This window comes from Protopterus annectens, chromosome 8.part1, assembly GCF_019279795.1.
Source record: "Protopterus annectens isolate FY-2018-M chromosome 8.part1, PAN1.0, whole genome shotgun sequence".
Lineage (NCBI taxonomy): Eukaryota > Metazoa > Chordata > Ceratodontiformes > Protopteridae > Protopterus > Protopterus annectens.
In genome coordinates, this window is record NC_056742.1 from 94751039 (window position 1) to 94770178 (window position 19140).

At 39.0% G+C, this 19140-nt stretch overlaps 1 protein-coding gene across 1 annotated transcript in view; it reads left to right on the plus strand.

Annotated features, from left to right (window-relative positions):
* The window catches only part of PIEZO1 (piezo type mechanosensitive ion channel component 1), a 3550337-nt gene that overhangs the window by 1946619 nt on the left and 1584578 nt on the right, over window positions 1-19140 (plus strand). The window contains exon 11 of the mRNA XM_044081575.1: window positions 9766-9875. Coding sequence (XP_043937510.1) covers window positions 9766-9875 — 110 coding nt within the window. The remainder of the gene's footprint in view (window positions 1-9765; window positions 9876-19140) is intronic.

A 19140-nucleotide genomic window follows, 5' to 3' on the forward strand; every position in this document is an offset into this window, starting at 1 on the left:
ACTGTACTAATTTCACAAAAGTTGCTAAATTTACATTTGTGCACACTGCATTTGTAACATTTTGGGCCTTGCTGGTTATCCTCAGCTGTGGTTCTCCCACAAAAATCAATTATGGCACTTAATTACATGGATAGGGGTCTTGAAGGAAATCATAACAAGTGTTTGAACTCCTTTACTAATTGTAAAAATCTGAACAGATACTACTTATAATGCAAAAGGAAAACAAAATATATATAATCAGCAAGTTAATCATAGTGAGATAGATGATACGAATATTGAGACGCTCAATATGTTTATAATACGGAGTAAATATTGGCGCACCTGGTGATACTAACATTTTTTGGGTGGGGTGGGAACTTGGTATTAAGTTGAAGTTATTAATGCCACTGGTAGACAGTCAATTTGCAGCACGCACACACTAGGCATTAACAGCTCTCCCTGCCATGCATATAAAGTTAGACATTTCCATGCTCTTCTGTTGTGCTACCACTGTTTGGAGGACAAATGAAAAGAAAATATAAGAAGGCAAGTTGCAGAGACTAAAAAACAAATCTGGCCCATTCTGGAAACAATTGGAAAGGAAACAGTAGTTGATTGTAGGCATATTATTTTGAGTTTGTTGTATGTATGTATAATATTGGTGCATAAACCCATCTGATATGTCTGTGCCTTGGACTTAGGAGTCTGATTACATTGGCTGAATATTTTTACAGTGGCTTGCAAGCAACAACCATGACATTAGTGATATCTTGATTATTTCATCCATCATTTCATAGGAAAGTGAATACTGTGAATGTTGGTGTATGATATAGGTACATTTTTTTATAGTGAATGAAGAAAGAATAGTTTCATTGCTTTCCAGGAGTTTGAGGAAAGCCACCAAGCTTACTTTTAGATTCTTTTCTAGGAGCTAGATGTTTTTATACACTGCTCACAGTATTCCTGGTTGTAGTTACTTGACATCAGGTTTTTGTGTAGTAGTGTGAAGCTCATGGATTTTTTTTTACTTTCCTTACAAGTATGTTGCTGAGAAAACCACAAAACTAAAATTTAAATCAGGTGATAGATATTGGTGATCTACCATTGCTAGAAACTCCTTGTGTTCTGAGTGTGCTTCTCAGACACTTTGGAAATATAGAGCCGATAAGTATATTTTTTGGCACTTTTTAACTGTTCAGAGTTCTGCACTGTCTTAATTTTTGCTTGACTGTATTATTTATATATTTGCTGGCATTGTTTTATGATACTCTAAGTGCTTCCATTTTGATTTTTTCCTAATTTACCGCTTTCTACACGTGTTTTAGCCATTTTTTAATGTAACTGCATTTATTTAAAATGTATTTGCTTTAATATTGCTGCACACTCAGTTGTGGTAACTTGCACTGCATTGAATGTTTTCTTGCTGTTTTAGCTGCTTTTCTATAAAAAAAAAGTTCTAAGCTTGTTTCCCACCTTTCCTGTAAGTAGACTAGTCCTGATACAGATTTGCTGTATCCAGGACTGTTTGTAAGCTTCTGGGCCCCTCAAGCCTTTCTGTGTTGGAGGAAAGCCTTCTAGCTCATCAGTGGGAGTGGTAAGCACTAGGTAGCCTATCTACCACAAGAGGAGTGGTTTCTAGCTAAGAAATTGTAGTTTGTTTAGTTTTTCCATCCATTTCAACTTTCTGGTTTAAAAGCCTGCATTTGCACGAGTTTGCGCTTGTTTAAGCTCAGCTCAGCGGTGCCCTGCTGAGGTAAACTATTACTGGTGCCAGAATGTCTGCTCTTCAGTTTTCCCCTTAGATCTTGCTAGTTCTTTCTCTCTTGCACTTCAAATAGCCAAATTGCTTTGCATCTCAACAGGTTTTTGTAGCAATTATTATAGCACACCTAAGAGCCATTAGCACTAGTCGTTCTTCACAGAAATAGCTCCAGTACTTAGTAGTTATGAGCACCCCTCAAAACATGATTAAAAGGCAGTTCCCTGTTCTTTCTCCTATTAACCAGGTGCACTTGGGCATTCTGAGGTAGTGTATCAACTGCCTCATGTACACAGACAACGCTCTCCTTTTACCTCCCAACACTCAGACTTATGAGAGATGCACTTATATCACCAAATTGGAAGCTTTGCCCTCTGCAGCCAAGACCGATCTAGCTGGTCAAGAGGAGAAAGGTCAACACCTGCATCACACCACATGTAACACACATTCTTCCAGAACACCCACTATCACAGCTCTCACTTAAAAACACAAACCATACACCCACCTTCACGGAGGCACTCAATAGAAATTTGCCCAAACAGCAGAGACCTCAAATACAAACGCACTCGACCACCAAAACACAGCACAAACTACAGGACACATAGCTCACCTCCACAGTGTGGCCCTCAGCCTAAGCCCCTAAGACTAAACACCTTGCCCAATACCTTAATCATAGGTGACTCAGTAGTGAGGCACACAAATGTCCCACTCACTAGTTTGAATAAGGAAAAGGTAACAGTCAGCTGTCTATCAGGTGCCAGAATCAGACACACAAGACACGCACTTAGGTCACTCCACAACAAGTACAAGTATGAATCTGTTATTGTCCATGTGGGTGTGAATGACCTGAGATGCACCTCTCTGGACTACATGAAAAGAGACATAGTGGAGCTCTCAGATTATGTCGGCCAAGCAGGTATGATACTAGCCCTGAGCAGTATCATACCATCACCCAGAATGATACCGCAGAACAAACATAAAATGATTGACTTCAACAATTGGCTAAGTTTCTGGTGCCATTCTAAGGGTATCCCGTATCTGTCTGCTTGGGATGACATGACTGACAGACTCTATGTTTTGCCGGAGATGACTTGCATCTGTCACCCCTGGGTTTCCGGGTATTGGCTAAGGCTCTTGCTACTCCTATAGTGCCTTTTTTAGGCGGTGTTCTAAAGACCAAATTACCACCATAACAGCTATAAATAAATGCAATCTAAAGGTTATGCTGCTCAACGCTAGAAGTCTAAATCTCAAGCTGCACTCGCTCAAAGCACTCCTCAAAATGGAGTACATCTACATTTGTTTTGCATCGGAGACCTGGTTTAAAGTGGCAGAAAGCACCCCTGCACTACCAGGCTATAACTTATTCCACACCCTTTGGCCCTGAAACATGAGCCGAAGCTCCAAAGTCGATGTTGTCTCCATATTCATAAAGGATATGCACACTTCCAGACTAGTAGCCCGCTTCTGAGATACTTCAGGTACAACTAACATTGGGTAACGCTGTGATCCAGGTCATAGCCTGCTATAGGTCCCCATCCATGTCCCTAGACTCTCACTCTGTGTTCCTAAGCACCATGGATTCTATCAAGGTCCAACCCAGCACTCTCATAGTAGGAGACTTCATCTACCCCCTCCATCAACTGGGAAAACTACTCCAGCACCAGTGCACTGGCCCAATGCTTCCTGGAATTCATCAATTTCAATACCTGGACCAGCTCATTCTTACCCCCCACTAGAGGAAGCACCATCCTTGACCTGGTTATTACTAACATGGGCAACTGTTGCTCTACACCAATAGTTAATTCCTCCTTGGTTAGATGTGAACACAAACTAATCACCATGGAACTCCACATCTCACTCACACCCACTGCAAAGGTATCCACCATGAAAAACTTCTCCGAAGCTGACTTTGGACTCCTTAAAATAGAGGTGGCTAACTTCACAGCACCCCATGTCAATGGAAAATAAATGCATGACTGCCGAATCATACACCAATCCACTGTACGAACCACATACATAAATGCATGAAAATAGCCATACCCAACAGAACCAAGACGCTCGCCTCCAAAAAAAGGAAGCTAGTCTGGTGGTCCCCTGCCATTACTAAACTGTACAATAGAAGGAAGAAACTGTTGCAGAAAAAGGTGAGGTCCCAAGACTGGAAAAATTCCCTTATTAGCCTCAACGAAAAGTTGAGATCCCTCTTCAAAACCTCCAAAGCCAGCTATTAAGGCAGAATTATGACAGACACTAAAAACAACCACAAAGTCTTCTTTAGTTATATCAAGAATCTTGATGGCAATACCCAGATTTGCTCTGAATTGCTGCACAATGGTACCTCCTATACTGAGCCATCAGATATTGCAAATATACTGGCTGACAGATTCAGTGACAACTTTACCCCTCTCTCCCCCCCCTAATGGACCAGTCTCAATACCAGAAGAATGCTAGGCACCCTGCATTACTGCAAAACAGGTTAAAGCTGCATTGTCTAAAGCCAAGAATACAGCTTCAATGGGACCCACCAATATCCCGGGCTGTGTTCTACATGAATTACGAAGTGAACTGGCACCACATCTGTGTGCTCTGTTCACCCACAGCTTCACCTCAGGCTTTGTCCTTACCAAATGGCACACTGCTACAGTCATTCTTCTTCATAAAGGAGGAATGTCTACAGGCCCTGGAAATTATAGCACCATTAGCCTGATGAGTCTGATATGTAAGGCTACAGAGTGCATCATCATGGACCTAGTTAACAAGGATATAGGGAATCTCCAAACTTTAGATCCCATGTAATTTGTTTTTGTGAAAGGTAGATCATGCCTGCTCAACCTGGTTGACTTCATTGAGTCAGTCACCAGAGCGGTGGATGAAGGAAAGGCAGTTCGTACAGCTTACATCTGTCTGGCCAAGGCCTTTGTTACCATTCCTCACTCAGGAATTATTGATAAACTCAACAAACTAGGCATCAACTCCTATACTGTGCGTTGGGTTGCAAACTGACTCACAGATCGAACACACAGTGTGAAAGTAGCGGACTCCAAGTCAGACTGTCGACCAGTCATGAATGGAGTCCCACAGGGATCGGTCCTGGGTCCTCTCCTGTTTGGCATCTACTTCTCAGAAGTCTAGGCCAACACAGAGGGACTCTGGCTGACCAAATTCACAGACTACTGCAAGCTGGGAGCCATTATTAACTCCCCAAGTGATGCAAACATCCTACAGAAAGGCCTCACTGAGACCAGTAACTGGTGTCGAAACCATGGCCTTAAGCTTAATGCCAAAAAATGCGTCATCATTCCCTTTGGGCAAAACTCATTTCCCACTAATTACCACATCGATGGGAGCCCACTGAACACTGAAGGCATTATAAGAGATGTAGGGACACAGGTTGACAGCAGCCTCTCCTTTGACCACCACATTGCCACTGTGGTCAGAAAGTCCTTCTGTGTGGCACATCTCATTACCAAGCGTTTTGCATCCAGGAAGAAAGAGGTCATCATTTCTCTCTACTTTTCCCTCATTAATCCAATCATAGAGTATAATGCCCCATTTGACATGTATCTCATTAGACACCTGCAACAGCTGGAGAGGCCACAAAAGTACCTCACAAAGAGGATTCTAGGCCTTAAACACATGTCCTACATGGACAGGCTCAAAAAACTCCAGCTATTCAGTGTCTCACATAGTCTACTAAGAGGTGATCTCTGCTTGACTTACAAAGCCATGTCTGACCCAGCTCTGTTAGAAATGCTACATCTAAAGAAATCTCAATCCCTCTGCACCACATGCTGCAGAGACCTCAACCTCATTACTACAGTCAACAGAATATGCTGGAGGGACAAGTTCATAACCCAGGGACTGCCCATGCTCTGGAATAGACTTTCTATACATGTCAAGCAGAGCACCTCACTAGCACTCTTCAAGAGATATCTTGATGAGTGGATGAGAAAAAGTTTACCCTGGGGATCACTCCAGTGGCTGTACTTGATAGAGGCACTGGGAACTAATGACGGGTGGCGCAATGCCAGGACACTTCTCTGGGCTAGGCTTGCAAAGGCTACAGTGCCATTAGCCTAGTACACACCTATGAACCTACAATATAGCAGTTATGCATCTCAAACTCTCAGAGCAAGAAATCTGGACAAAGTCAAAAATAATGGTGGGAGAAAGGCCCAAAAATAGGGACAGCTTTTATTGCTCCTGTAAATTGAGATAGTTGCTAGAATAACAAGTTCTGCATTATTATGTATTTTTGAGGGGTATAAACTGTGAAATTCAGTTGTCTGCCATTATTTATTATTATTTAGTGACTACAATCTTCATATTGGTATCCCACAATTCCATTGGAGTGGATAGGGTTACATTATTATATATGCAAACTTTATGTTAATGAGTGTCCCGATTTTTGGCCAGTTGTACCTACTTTTCATGGGTCTTTGTCCCAGATTTTTGATGTTTCCTGGCTGAGAGGTATGCCACCCAATAAAAACAAGGAAAAGGCTGAATTTAAAAGTAAATGTGGTTAACATGCTATTGTGAAATGACATTAAACAAGCAATAAAACAGGTTAGCCTCTAGTGTTCTTGCATTGTAAAGTACAGTAAACAAGTAACTAAGCATAAGGAGGCAGCCCAGGGGTCACCTGAGCCAGCGCAATACACATTTAATATTAAGAGAATCATTTAAAATGGGGAAGGAGTCTGCATTAAGATGAAGCTGTCACTTCAGTTCTCGTACCTCAAATAGTGTGTCAGTATTACCAAAAAAGGCATCAACCTGTTCAATCACAAAAAAACTTAAACTTTTGGAAATTGTGGCAGAGCAAACTATGTTTACCTAAAGCGTAATAACATATCAATAAAACTCTTATAAAAATAAACAAATCGATGCACATTATTCCTCAACACATTTTCGATCTCCCATAGATCCATTGCAAGATTGGCGTAGCTATTGGCACATGCTGTTCCCATAGCCACGCCAGTTTTCTGTATGTAATTCTTGCAATCAAAGATAAACAGATTATCTTGAATATTCTAAAGGAGTACAAATCAGTTCAGATTTATTGGCTTTAAAACCTGCTCTGCTGCTAAGGAAACACCTGATGCTCTCTATACCCAATTCATTGGGGATTACAGTAAATAAAGACGTCACATCTAGTATGACAAACATGCAGTCCTTAGTATCAAATGTTCTGCCCATCTATGTAGTCATTCCAAAACGTTCTTAGTATCTTTTGCAACTGTGTTTGTATTGTTGAGGATTGGCCGAAGTGCCTTCTCCATATAGATGGATGATACGTTAATAGTCTGGGAAGGTACTGAAGAACAGTTAATTGATTTCATTGATAAATTACATGCAACCACTAGTTATTTGAGGTTTACTTATAAGTCATCTTGTGATATAAGATTTTCTAAATGTCAAGTACATAGGAGAGATTTAGGTCTGTTGGTTACAAAGATCCATAGGAAGAAAGTTAAAAAAATATATATCATTTTGCTTAAGTCCAGTATGCATCCTAGACATATTAGTAAAAATGTACTTAAGGGTCAGTTTTGTAGGGTTATAAGACTTCATGATGATGAATTGAAGGTGGCGTTTGAAGAACTTGAAATAGATGTTTTGGAGAGGGGTTATAAATAACCTTGAAAACTGATCAATGTATAGCTGAAGTAGTTAGAACTAGGAAGACAGAGTGAGTCCCCATTTTTCAAAACCTATTAAACAGGAACAACCGAGAATGAGTGGTCCAGTTAGAAATATAATGATTTTAACTTTTTCCAATGACATTAGTATTGCACGTGATGATATTAATAAGCTTCGGTCTGTACTTTTAGCAGATCATCAAGTTAAAAAAGTAGTGAACAATAAACCTAAGGTTTATTTTAGGAAGAGCTTGTCTTTAAAAAGACAGTTATGCTTTAAAAGTATGTATAAATCTTATTACATGTGCTCCAATTGGAAAGGTACTTTCAGATGTAATTCCTGTTCTGCATGTAATTATATTTTTACATGCACTTCTTACATTCATAAATGGAATGGGACTGAAATAGTCTTGGATTTTTTTGTAACTGTAGAATGAATAATATAGTGTATTATGCTGGGTGCATGATGTGTGAAGCGTTCTATACTGGCAAGAATAGTCCCTTTAAAGACAGGACACTTGAACATCGTAGTGATATCTTGAAAAGAAAGGAAACTAGTGCTTTGGCTAGGCATGTACGTGATCTGGGTACAGGACATCCTTTTAAATTTTTTGTATTGGAGTATATAAATGAGAACATCAGGCAGGGAGATGATATAAAACAAGACTGAAAGTGGATTTACTTCTGAAAGCATTTTTAGAACCAGGTTTGAATGAAAGAGAGTGTCTCAAAACTGTTCTGAAATCCCACACACTGAAACACTAGTAGGGGCTTGGTATATGCAAATAAATTGATTGGCAGGATCAGGAAACCTTTCTGTAATGCCCATTATGACATCAATTTAGGGGCTTGGTTTTTTGACTGATTTGATTGGTCAAGTGTGTAAAAGGAGTTTTAAATGGATGAAACAGGTGTCATGTTTTCATCACATGATTTTATTCTCATTCTGGATTGGTTCTGTTGTGGCTTACAATCAAAATGTGGAATGGCAGTTTTACAACTGCCACTTGTTTGAAATTTCGGCACTCAAGGTCCGCAATGCTGAACTGCAGTATTATGAACCATAATAACGAATGTAGAACTGCATTCGTTATTATGAGTTCGGTATTGTGAATGTAGATCTTGGTACAGTGGGGAGTGGGGAATTTCCCATTTTCTTCACTGTAGTGTGATCTCAGAGTTGGAATATTTAATTTGCAAAACATTGACGCTAATGCTGACTTTCGATTCTGAAAGTTCGGTGTTGTGAATGGGACTGTTATGGTGATGATTTCCAACTTCATGAAGGGATCAGTGAGTACATTTTCGTCGTTTCGGTTCGGCATTCTGCATAAACGCACAATTGCTGTTCTGAATTTTGATAGTAAACCTTCTATTGTATTTTAAAAGTGTTCTTGTATTGTGTTTAAACTGCTCGGATGAAACAGTATTATTAACTGTGAAAGTGCTTATCATTTGTTGTTTTGTTATTAAAGCAGTCTTCGTGTGAAGGTTGTGGTAGTTTTGGAGTTCTTATTTTTAAGTTTACCTGCCAATAACCCATGTCTGCTTTACATAGCAGCATATTCTTGCTATGTGTCACAAGGCTTGTACCACCCTGCAGTACATGTCTGTGACTACTGCCCATACAATTGTAACAAGTTATGCAGTATCTTGAATTGCTTGTGAAGTTTAAGTTCTTAAATTGGCTTCTGTATGAAATTATCATTCTTATTGCACCACCGCCAATCAGTCCTTCTAAATGGGTGGTTCATTTTCATTTCCAAAGCTAGAACTAATTGTTTCAGTAATTTTTTTATATTACCAGTTTTAAAAAGTGTGATTGTTGTTTGTCTCTTGATTATTTTTGTCATTTGTGGGTTTTTATTGTGTTTTAATATCTGTCATTGTTTCATCTTTTTAACATGTTTATTGCATAGTATTAAAATTTTGCCCACTTTCATGCAAAAAACATCTGAAATCTTACAGGGAAAAGAGCTTAAAAATAAAAGTTGATTGCTGATATTGATCACATAAATAGACTGTTTACTAGTAGGTAAGCTGTTATTTGAGGTACAGAATTAGACTTGGTGCATTTGTTCTTGAAACAAAAGTACAGCTTTACTGTTATATATATAAAATGTGTTTTGAATTTGAAGTGCAGTGAAAGAAAAAACTGATTAAAGCAGTAGTCCAAAAGCGGGTTTGTAAAGCAAATGAAGTTAAAACTTTAAATAAAAGGAGCCTGATTTGAAGTTTCTCTGAGAGACGTATTTAATGAAGTGACATGTTCAAATAGCCAGTTTTTGCATTATTGACCTGTTAGAGTTGATATGAAGAATATTATTAGTATTTCATTATATACTTCCCAGTTTAAGTGTAATAATTTTTTTTTCCTAGCAGAACTTGAGACCAAGGATCCTGCAGGCAGCACACAGACATCTCCATTGCAAATGTTGGGTCATGTCATCTTAAAGCAGAGCTACATTTGTGTGCTGATTACAATGATGGTAAGGGGCCATTGATAACATTTGTTTACTTTGATTTTTAAAACTGAGAGGTGCATCTTCATAATTATGAAGTAAATGCTAGGGGAAGTCTATTACATTGTAGTCATATCAATGTGGCACACTGCCACTCAGTAATTTGAATATTTAGCATTCAAGGCTCTAATGTATTTCTTCAGGATGATACATAGGACACTGATCTGTAGTGACACTGTCTTGCAAGCCTCGACATGGCTTCAGTTAGCAGGTTCTATACTTTGCTTGCATTGTTTCATCTTCACTTAAGTGACAAAAATTTACATTTTTCCTCATCATTTTCAAGACATGGAAGGAAACTTAAGTTTCTCTGAAATTATATTTGTATTGCTTTGGTAGAAACAAACTCTGTCAACCCACTGCTGAGCTTTTTCACCTAGCACTATAACAGTGTTTTCAGGTTTGAAGAAAATGGTTGTCTTTTAGTATTCTCAAAATCATTACTTACAGTTTGCACTGTTTAAAAGTTGACATGATTATTTAATTCTTTGCCCAGGACATATTTTATTATTATTATTACTGTTATTGTTAATTTTGATATTTCATTTTGTTCCTTTTTTGGCAGTCTTCCCATTTATTTTGTTATAATTTATCTTTTTTAGGGGAAGTGTTAGAAACTGTCTTACAAGTACTCTTTGAAAATGTGAGTTAAAATCTATCACACTGGTTGACTGGCTCTGTGATCCAGAGGGATGTTGCCCTGACTGCAGCACAGACTGGCATTTAGTTAGTGGCCCTGGTACTTAGTGGAGAAGCCAAGCATTAAGTGGCTCATTTGCCTCTATCAGAGAGTGGAGAAAGCTGAGAGGTGTTGGAGGTATACTGGGTGGTGCAGTTTCCCCTGTGAAGAACAAATAAACGTGTAATGGCTATGTTTATTAAAAGTAGGAGAAGCTCAGAAAAGCTAAAAGAAGTGCGACAGATTTTTTTTTCTTATTATGCTCTCTCTGTCTCCCGCTGTCTTATGATCATCAGCTGCTGATCAGTGCTCATGCTTTGAGGGGAGGGACAGGGCTGCTTGGTTGGAACATCCCATGTAGAAGAGAAATGATGTTCTCCATGGTTAGCTCATTGCATTTCCGTTCCTAACACCTTACAAAGTGTGTGTGGGAATAAAGATGCAAAAACAGTAAAAAAAAAAAAAAAAAAGTCCTCATGACTCTCTAAATGATGGCTGTTCGTGGTCACCCCTCACCTTGAGGTTGGGGAGTGAATGGGCTGATTGAGTAGGAGGGTGCTGATGGTCATAAGACAGCGGGAGACAGAGAGAGCATAATAAGAAAAAAATCTGTCACACTTCTTTTAGCTTTTCTGAGCTTCTCCTACATTTAATAAACATAGCCATTACACATTTAGGTATCAGAGATATATAGTTTCATCTTCTTTTGTTCAGTTTGGAGAGTGTTTACTTGAAAGTATCACTGCCATGTGTAGAAAGTGAGTAATAATGCATTAGACATTTACTACAAGCTTGATACTTCATCTGCTTTTCCTTGACAGATAGCAACCTTCAAAGTTAAGCTCTAGAACTTCCTTCATTGTCTTAGATACTTTAAGATGCTTATATATGGCTGAGATTTTCCTTCATACTAAATGTGAACATGTGCTTTCTTGTTTAAGGTTCCCTGGTTCCATCCAGTGAAGTCTAAAACGTGCTAGGCAGATGTAAACAGGCTTGCTTACTGATCTGTTATACTGCTTGTAATTTAATTTCAAATTTAAATGGAAAAAAAAACTCCCAGATAGATGTTATGTTGGAAAGCAGCTGTTTGACAGCATTTTAAGCTGCAGTGGTACAACAGTGACATCATGGCTGTAACTATGTGACATGGTGATATAATTGCTGAAATATAACATTTACATATTTACTTACTTCATTGATTGTATTGGCGGGTGAAGCCAAGGATCTTTTTCAGCTATAGCCTGAGCCAAACAGATAGTTACAGAAACTGAGATAATACATAAACAGACATTTAAATCAACATTACACTGTTAGCATACCTCTGAACTGTCTCTGATTTCACAGAATGCCCTTGATCTTGCCTCATATATTTTGCCTATCCCTTGTATTTTTTTTGTTTTAAGGTAAGTCACTGAGTATTACAATCATTAGTAATGCTGTTTTGTACTTTTTATTGTTCAAAAATTGCATGTTGATGCAATGCCTGCTGTTTTACTAAGTTAAGAGAATTACAGTAATAATAAAATTTGTCCGATTTTGGGCCTTCTTTTCCCCACCGTTATGTTTGGCTTTTTACTGAAGTCTTGAGGAAAGAAGTTGAGAGGTCTTGACTGTCAGTGTTAAATACAAGAACTATGGTAATTGCAGGAAGAAGAAAAATCATTGAAGGGAGGTACTACTGATAGGAAAAATGCGTAATCATTTCTTTAGGCGTTCTTGCTTGACAGTGAAAAAGAAAAATACTATAGCAATTTTACAGAGTAAGTTGTATAAACATGCAAATTCTGCTTAGTTACAGCCTGACATATGAATCTACTACATAAAATAACTCGGATGTCTGTGGTACAATTACTTAACAGGTGTACAAACTCAGGTAATATGGTTTATTACTTGGTATTCTGATTGGGTGGACTTTTCTGTACTGAAGCAGGAGTATTTTTGTTCATTTAAGAGGTACTGTAAACATTATTTTTTTCTTAAATTTAACAGTTAACTGAGTTTTAATGTTGCAGAACTAATTCACTATTTCTCTCTTTTCTGTACACTGTTTGAGTACTAATCCATATGCTGACAATACAGCTCTGTAAACTGGAGCAAATCTACAATAAAGTACATTTCCAGCAGTTCTAATAGAATACATCAGTGTCTGCCCTTGGGATAAGCTACAGTGATTAAGCCTACAAATTAATTTAACTTTTGCACAATTCAGTTTTTCAGAATGCAGTCCATAAGCCAATTACCCTGCTGTCCAGGAACTTATTAAAATATATGTTCTCCTCAGATTCTGCGATCTCAGCAAAAATAACTCCCATGCAAAAAGAAATATGTGTAGCAAAAGTGTGGAACTTTTGAAATGACAGCTGAACCTTTAACACAAGCATGCACACAACTTCTCAAACCTATTTAACAATTTTTATCTGTCCTTGTGTACAGCACTGAGCATGTAAATAAATTATAAGAAATTACCACTTAATATTGTAAACATGCTGTCTTTTTCCTATCTATACCCATCTTTGCTTACCAGTCAATTTCAGTGTAATATACCAATTTACCCCTTTCCATGGAGTAACTTTCTTTACTTCTCCACTAACTCTTTCTCCTCTGTCCTGTGCTACCTTTACCCTAAACACCTGTTAATATCACCACCAATATCTACTACATTCAATAAAATCCAATAAAAATATTAACTCTAATTGTAAACATGCAAGTACAGGTATGTTTGTGAAGCTGTATGGGAGGCTAAGAAGTTCTCACTGGTCCAGCTAATGTGCATTGGGTTTCTGGACCTGTCTTTATCTATGCCTTTGTCTTTCCTGCAGTCATGGAAGCCTAGGAGGATGCCTTTGCAAATGCATCCTTTGACCCAAACTCCTAACTTCCTGCTCCCAGGATGTCCGACCTGTTTTACAGAGTTGGCATTTCCTTCAGTTACCTTTATAAAAACAAGTATCCAGTTGTATTGTCTGTAGATTTCAGCATGGATAGAACTATGGCTTCAACCAAGAATGCAATGCCCAGTGATAGGAAATGTAGAATTCTTGCCAGGTTTGGGAATAAATCTGCACCTCTGCTACTCTTGCCAAGCTCTTGTGCTGGTGTGGCAGAGAGATGTCCTGCACCAATGAAAGGAGAAAGCTAGTAGGGATAGAGGACAAAGACCTGAAAGTGTTAGACCTATGCCATCTCAGTTGTCATGTGGACAAGCACTCTATTAATTGTTGCTAGAATACAGTATATGCATCATGTTGGGATGAAGAAATGAAGTCAATCTTCATGAGATGTGCCTGGCTAAGGATACAGCCCATAGCAGATCATTTTAAAGCATAGCTCCTTAATGCCTCACTGGAGTGTTTCTGTTTGGACCACACTGGTAGAAACAGTGAAAGCTGTGTAGTATGTAAAAGTTATTTCACTCCCCTGCACTCACGTACAGCAGAAACTACCTTAAGAGAAGGCCACCTTTCTACCAGAGGCAAGACGCAGGAAAACAGCAGAACTCCAACTTCTCACCATTCTCAATACCTCTTCGTCATACCAGTCTATTTCAAAGAATAGGTCATTTAGGCTTCTTGACAAAACAGTGATAGGAAAATCAACCAAGAAAAATGAGTGCTTTGGCTTTTAAGACAGGGATACAGTGCACATTTCATAAGACCACCAAAGTTTTGATGTATCCTCTCAGTCTTCAGGGATAGATGTACATAATCCAACCACAGTTGCAAGACCTGCTGTTGCAGATACCCGTAGAGAATACCAGAAGTAGTGATAGGAGGAAGTTTTTGCTCTAAACTGTTTCTAGTGCCAAGAAAAGACCCATCTTGAACCTTTTTAGGCTAAACATGTTTTTAACAATAAATAAAACTAAACGGAGAATTCAGCAAAACACCAATAAAGCAACAAACAGTAATCCACATAGGATCTTCACAACGCAGCCTTTAGTCACCAAAATAGCAGCACTTTATTCAGTAAGCGCTTTCGTCTTACTAATGACTTCTTCAGACTCTGGTTTTTAAAGGTACCTTCTCATGTGAGGGATTTCTGCTTCTTCCACCAAGCTTACATGATCACCGTAGATCTAGAGGATGCCTTCCTACATATATTCATACCTAAGTGAAAGGCAAGTTTTCAGATTCAAAATAGGGAGCTACCACTACTAATGGCACCTTCTTGCTGTTTAGTTTATCTATTGCATCCAGACTGTTCACAAACTGCCGTATTCCAGTAATTGCTTACTACAAGCAAAGGGCATTCACATGTACCCTTTCCTGGTTCCTCATGCAGGCACCAACTTTGAGAAATTCAGAAGACTCTACAATTCATTCTGACTTGCTTTCCTAGCCTAGGTATTTCTGTAAACCTACCAAGATCTCATCTAGCACCCAACAGACAAATCCTGTATCTAGGGCCACTGCTGGACACAGAGCATTAGAGAGCCCTCCTGTTTCAGATCAGTAAAACAATGCAGACAAATTACCACAAGGGAATTCATGAATATGCTAGGCTGCATGACCTCTTCCATTTTGAGGTACCCCATAGCAAAACCACACATGATGAAACCACAGATACCTGCAAAACAGATGCTGACAATGCTGCTGATCAATGTCATTCCCCATACCAGTATTGCCATGCATCAAGAAAGTGCATAAAAAGAGCTGTCTTGGTGGATCCAACAGTTGCGTGTCAGTCAAGGGAACCCTATCAGGCCAGGCCCATTTACCCAGTTGCTGACCACAAACTCCGTATGACTGTCCTCTTGGGAATGATGAGAATAAAAACAACCTAGGACAAAATGAAGAGGAGGAGACCTACCATCATAAAAGAGATGATAGCAGTCCTAACCATCTAGATTTTCAGTCCCATGCGGTAACAAGAAATCTTGCGCGTACTCAGACAATAGAATGATGTAGAGTATTCACAAACATTGTTGGCATTTCAAGCATAGGATCTTTCCTGGAGATCATTAATGGCCCTTTAGGAATTCTTGTATCCCATTTCAGAACAAATCATCAGACCAGCTGAGCAGGACAGAGGTGGACCTACATGAGTTGTTGCTGACTTAAGGGCATATGTATGAACTTAGTTCACAGGGCGTATCTGCCAGGGGCAGACACCTTTTCTTCCCTGCAAAGCAGGCAGGTCAGAAAATTCATCTCCCAGATAACAGTGTTGTGGACAACTAAACTGATGCCTTTTCCTTCAGTTGAACAAGTTTATTTCAATGGGCTTTCCTTCCAGTTCTCTTAATCCTCACAGTCATGCAAAAAGTAAAGGAAGACAGGCCAAAAATGCGAATTATAACTACATTTTTACTCAGGCAGCACTGGTTTTCCTTTCTACTGAGTTTTGTAAGAACATGGTCTTTAATGCTGGGCAGCATTTGGACCTCTTGACACAAAAAAGTGGTTATCCATGCTGCCCAACTTAGGACTTGAAGGTTGACATCATAGATGATGTCGCACTTGTTCCCTTTAGGCACAGGTTACCTAGCTAAATGAAAAATATTCTCCCTTTTGGTGCCAAAGGAGGAGTCAGGACTCAGTTACATCTACTGTGTCCTTGATTTTCATTTACTTGTCAGTGCCTCAGTTCTGATACAGTTTTCAGTCTGCCTGAGGTCTTGCACATTCTGTTCCTTGTTGCCAGTACAGCACTTACTTAATGGGGTCCTACAGATGAAACATCATGTTTGTCAAGCCATCCTGCAGTTGATGCTTCATAAGAGGAACTTTATTTCACCATGGGACTTCAACTATGTTGTACAGAAATTAACTTTGTCATCATTTGAACCAGCTACTTTTGCTTCCCTTACATATCTACTTTGGAAAACTGTCCCATTGATGGCAGTTATATTTTCTAGAAAGATTACATAATTACAAGCCATTGTGTGCAAATAACTGCTTATCTACTACAAGGATAGGTTAACTCTGTGTATTAATCCTACTTTCTTTCTTAGGGTGGTAATATAACTATCTGTAAGCCAAGTCTAATCATCTTCAGTTTTTTTTTTCCAGCACCCCAGTGCAAGGAGGAAAATATTTTACATTCCCTGGATGTGAATAGGCAATTGAGATTTTACTTGGACTGGGCAAGAGAAATAAGAAACCTGAACAGCTATTTATTTCAGTTGTAAAGGGCAAGGAATGGAAACCTGTTGGTAAATAGACCATATTTGTATGGCTAGCACATTGTATTTACTTTTGTAACTCCTTTCTTGGGAAACCTGTGTCGCACCGCATTAGGAACCATTCTACTAAGGCTGTTGCATCTACCCCTGTCTTCCTTGGGGTGCGGGGCAGTACCTAGTCTGTTCTGGAAACCGCTACCACCATCATTTCACACCAGGTACTGTAATCTGAATATTAAATCTAGAGCCAAGACAGGATTTGCTGCATCCCTTTTGCTGAGCTCTCCATTGAAATATAAGAACTGCAATGCAGAGTCCTGAAATATCTAAACTACACAGGGAAGAGCCAATGTCATGCATCACTTTTCGCCTTTATTTATTTATTTAATTCATTCATTCATTTATTTATTGTAGAGGGAGAAGCCCCAGTACCCCAAACTTACATATATCATCTGCAAGATAGACATACCTTGTAGAAAAGGGAATATTCTGAGAAATGGCAGTCTCAGACTTAGTATTTTTTAAGTCTTGTTTTTTGGTCAGTTATGCTTCATATTCCAAGACTGGCCGTTGCAAGTCTCAGCATTTCAAACAGTTGACTTCTGTTGGTGCTCTTGTTGGCATTACTGCTGTGAAAGGCCAGCCACCCGTTGGTCCTTAAGCTTTACGAATTTTTTCATGAATCATTGCTGCAGCAGAGAACTATATAATGAACGTATTCAGTTATTATTAGGAAATACAGTCATGTTTAGGAACTTAATTGTAATCGTTGATATTGTGTTCTTCAGTGTTGCAGTTATCAATTCCCTCCTTGCCTGCTATCTTCTGTCCTTTCTGTGAACATCTCTGGGTAGTGGTAGGTACTATCGTCACACTTTCCTCATGCCTTCTCTCCACAGGTTGACCTAGAAGCTGAAGAGGCAGCTTGGGGGCTTTCTGGTTGTGCTGCTTTCCAGGGATTACTTCCACCAGGATAGTCAGTGCTTTGAATACATTGTTAGGTCAAAAAAGAACCAAAGACGGTATAGGTACGCTGCCCTGTTTGTCATGGACATCCTGGTGTCCTGTTGAGAAAGACTGATACCTGTCTGGAATTCTGAATGGATGTTGAACTTTCATCAGCAGAAGTCCTAAAATGTAGTATTGCAACAGTGAACATACTCGAACATATACAGTTATGGTAAGTTCTTATCATAGTTGTACTTTCTTGCTTCCTAAGTACAGATCAAGATGAGTATGTTGGAAATTCTATAAACGGTGGGACAACAAGCATTCTTTTGTATAAATTAGTGTAGCAGCAAAGAAGAAGAATACTCAATATATCACTATATATTGATGCCATAAAGATATCAAGGAAATGTCTCATGCAACATGTCCCTTTTTTACAACTCTAGCAAGTTTGGTGCCCCCTTCCAGGAGATATTTAAATGGTTAGAAAAGGGTAATTACCAATTACCATGTACTCAGTCAGACTGCTTGCTTTCTTATCCATTCAAAAGGCTAACAGGCTACAAATAAAGCAAAGAACTTTTGGCTTACTGATCCTTAAACTCCTGCACCAAGACTACTGTCTTACACTCTCCACTAAACTCATTCCTATTGCACCTACGTACAACCTTGAAAAACAGTCATTCACATAACTAACCCTTCATACACCCAGGATGACTAACAGTTTACTAACTACAGTTTTTCTCTTCTAGCTCCACAACTTGTCAGGAGGTATTCCTCAGCTTAAAGGATAACCCAACACTAAATTCAGATGACAGTTTAAAAGATACCTGAACAAGTAGGGCCAGTGCAAACTCCCTAACTTAGGCCACATAATTTAACCACCCCTAATATCCCTATACCTGTCCTTGACCCAGTACTTTACTGTTGGTCATTACATACATTATATATAGGTTTATAGAAGCTCTTCCAAGTTACCCTTACTCCTTCACAAAATATATATACTTTCTCTCACTTTGTACTTTTGCCTCACACACTCCTTGTTACTATGGACTACATTTCTGTACTTTAACTTAGCTGTATTTATAGTTTAAAGATACATTTCTATACTGTAACTCTATTGTATTTGTAGTTTAAAGATCAACAATTACATGTTATGGATCTGTTTATCTATGACTTTATGTAACTTGACTAGTGGTTGTATTACAGCAACCCAGGCTGGATCTGAAATTGGTCTTTTTTGATAAGTGCCAAACTCCAGTAAGTAAATAAGTATTCTTCCATACTGCTAACCAACTTTTTTTTTTCACAGTTGCCTCCATTCCATCTACTGTCCTCACCTGATGATGTCAGTCAGTGAGAAAAGCTGTCCACAGCCATCAGAGTTTTCTGCTTACCCTGCCTGTCTGTGGCAGGTTAGGTGATCAGTGCTCCTACAGTACTAGCCCATGGGAACATATGCACACTCATACATGTCC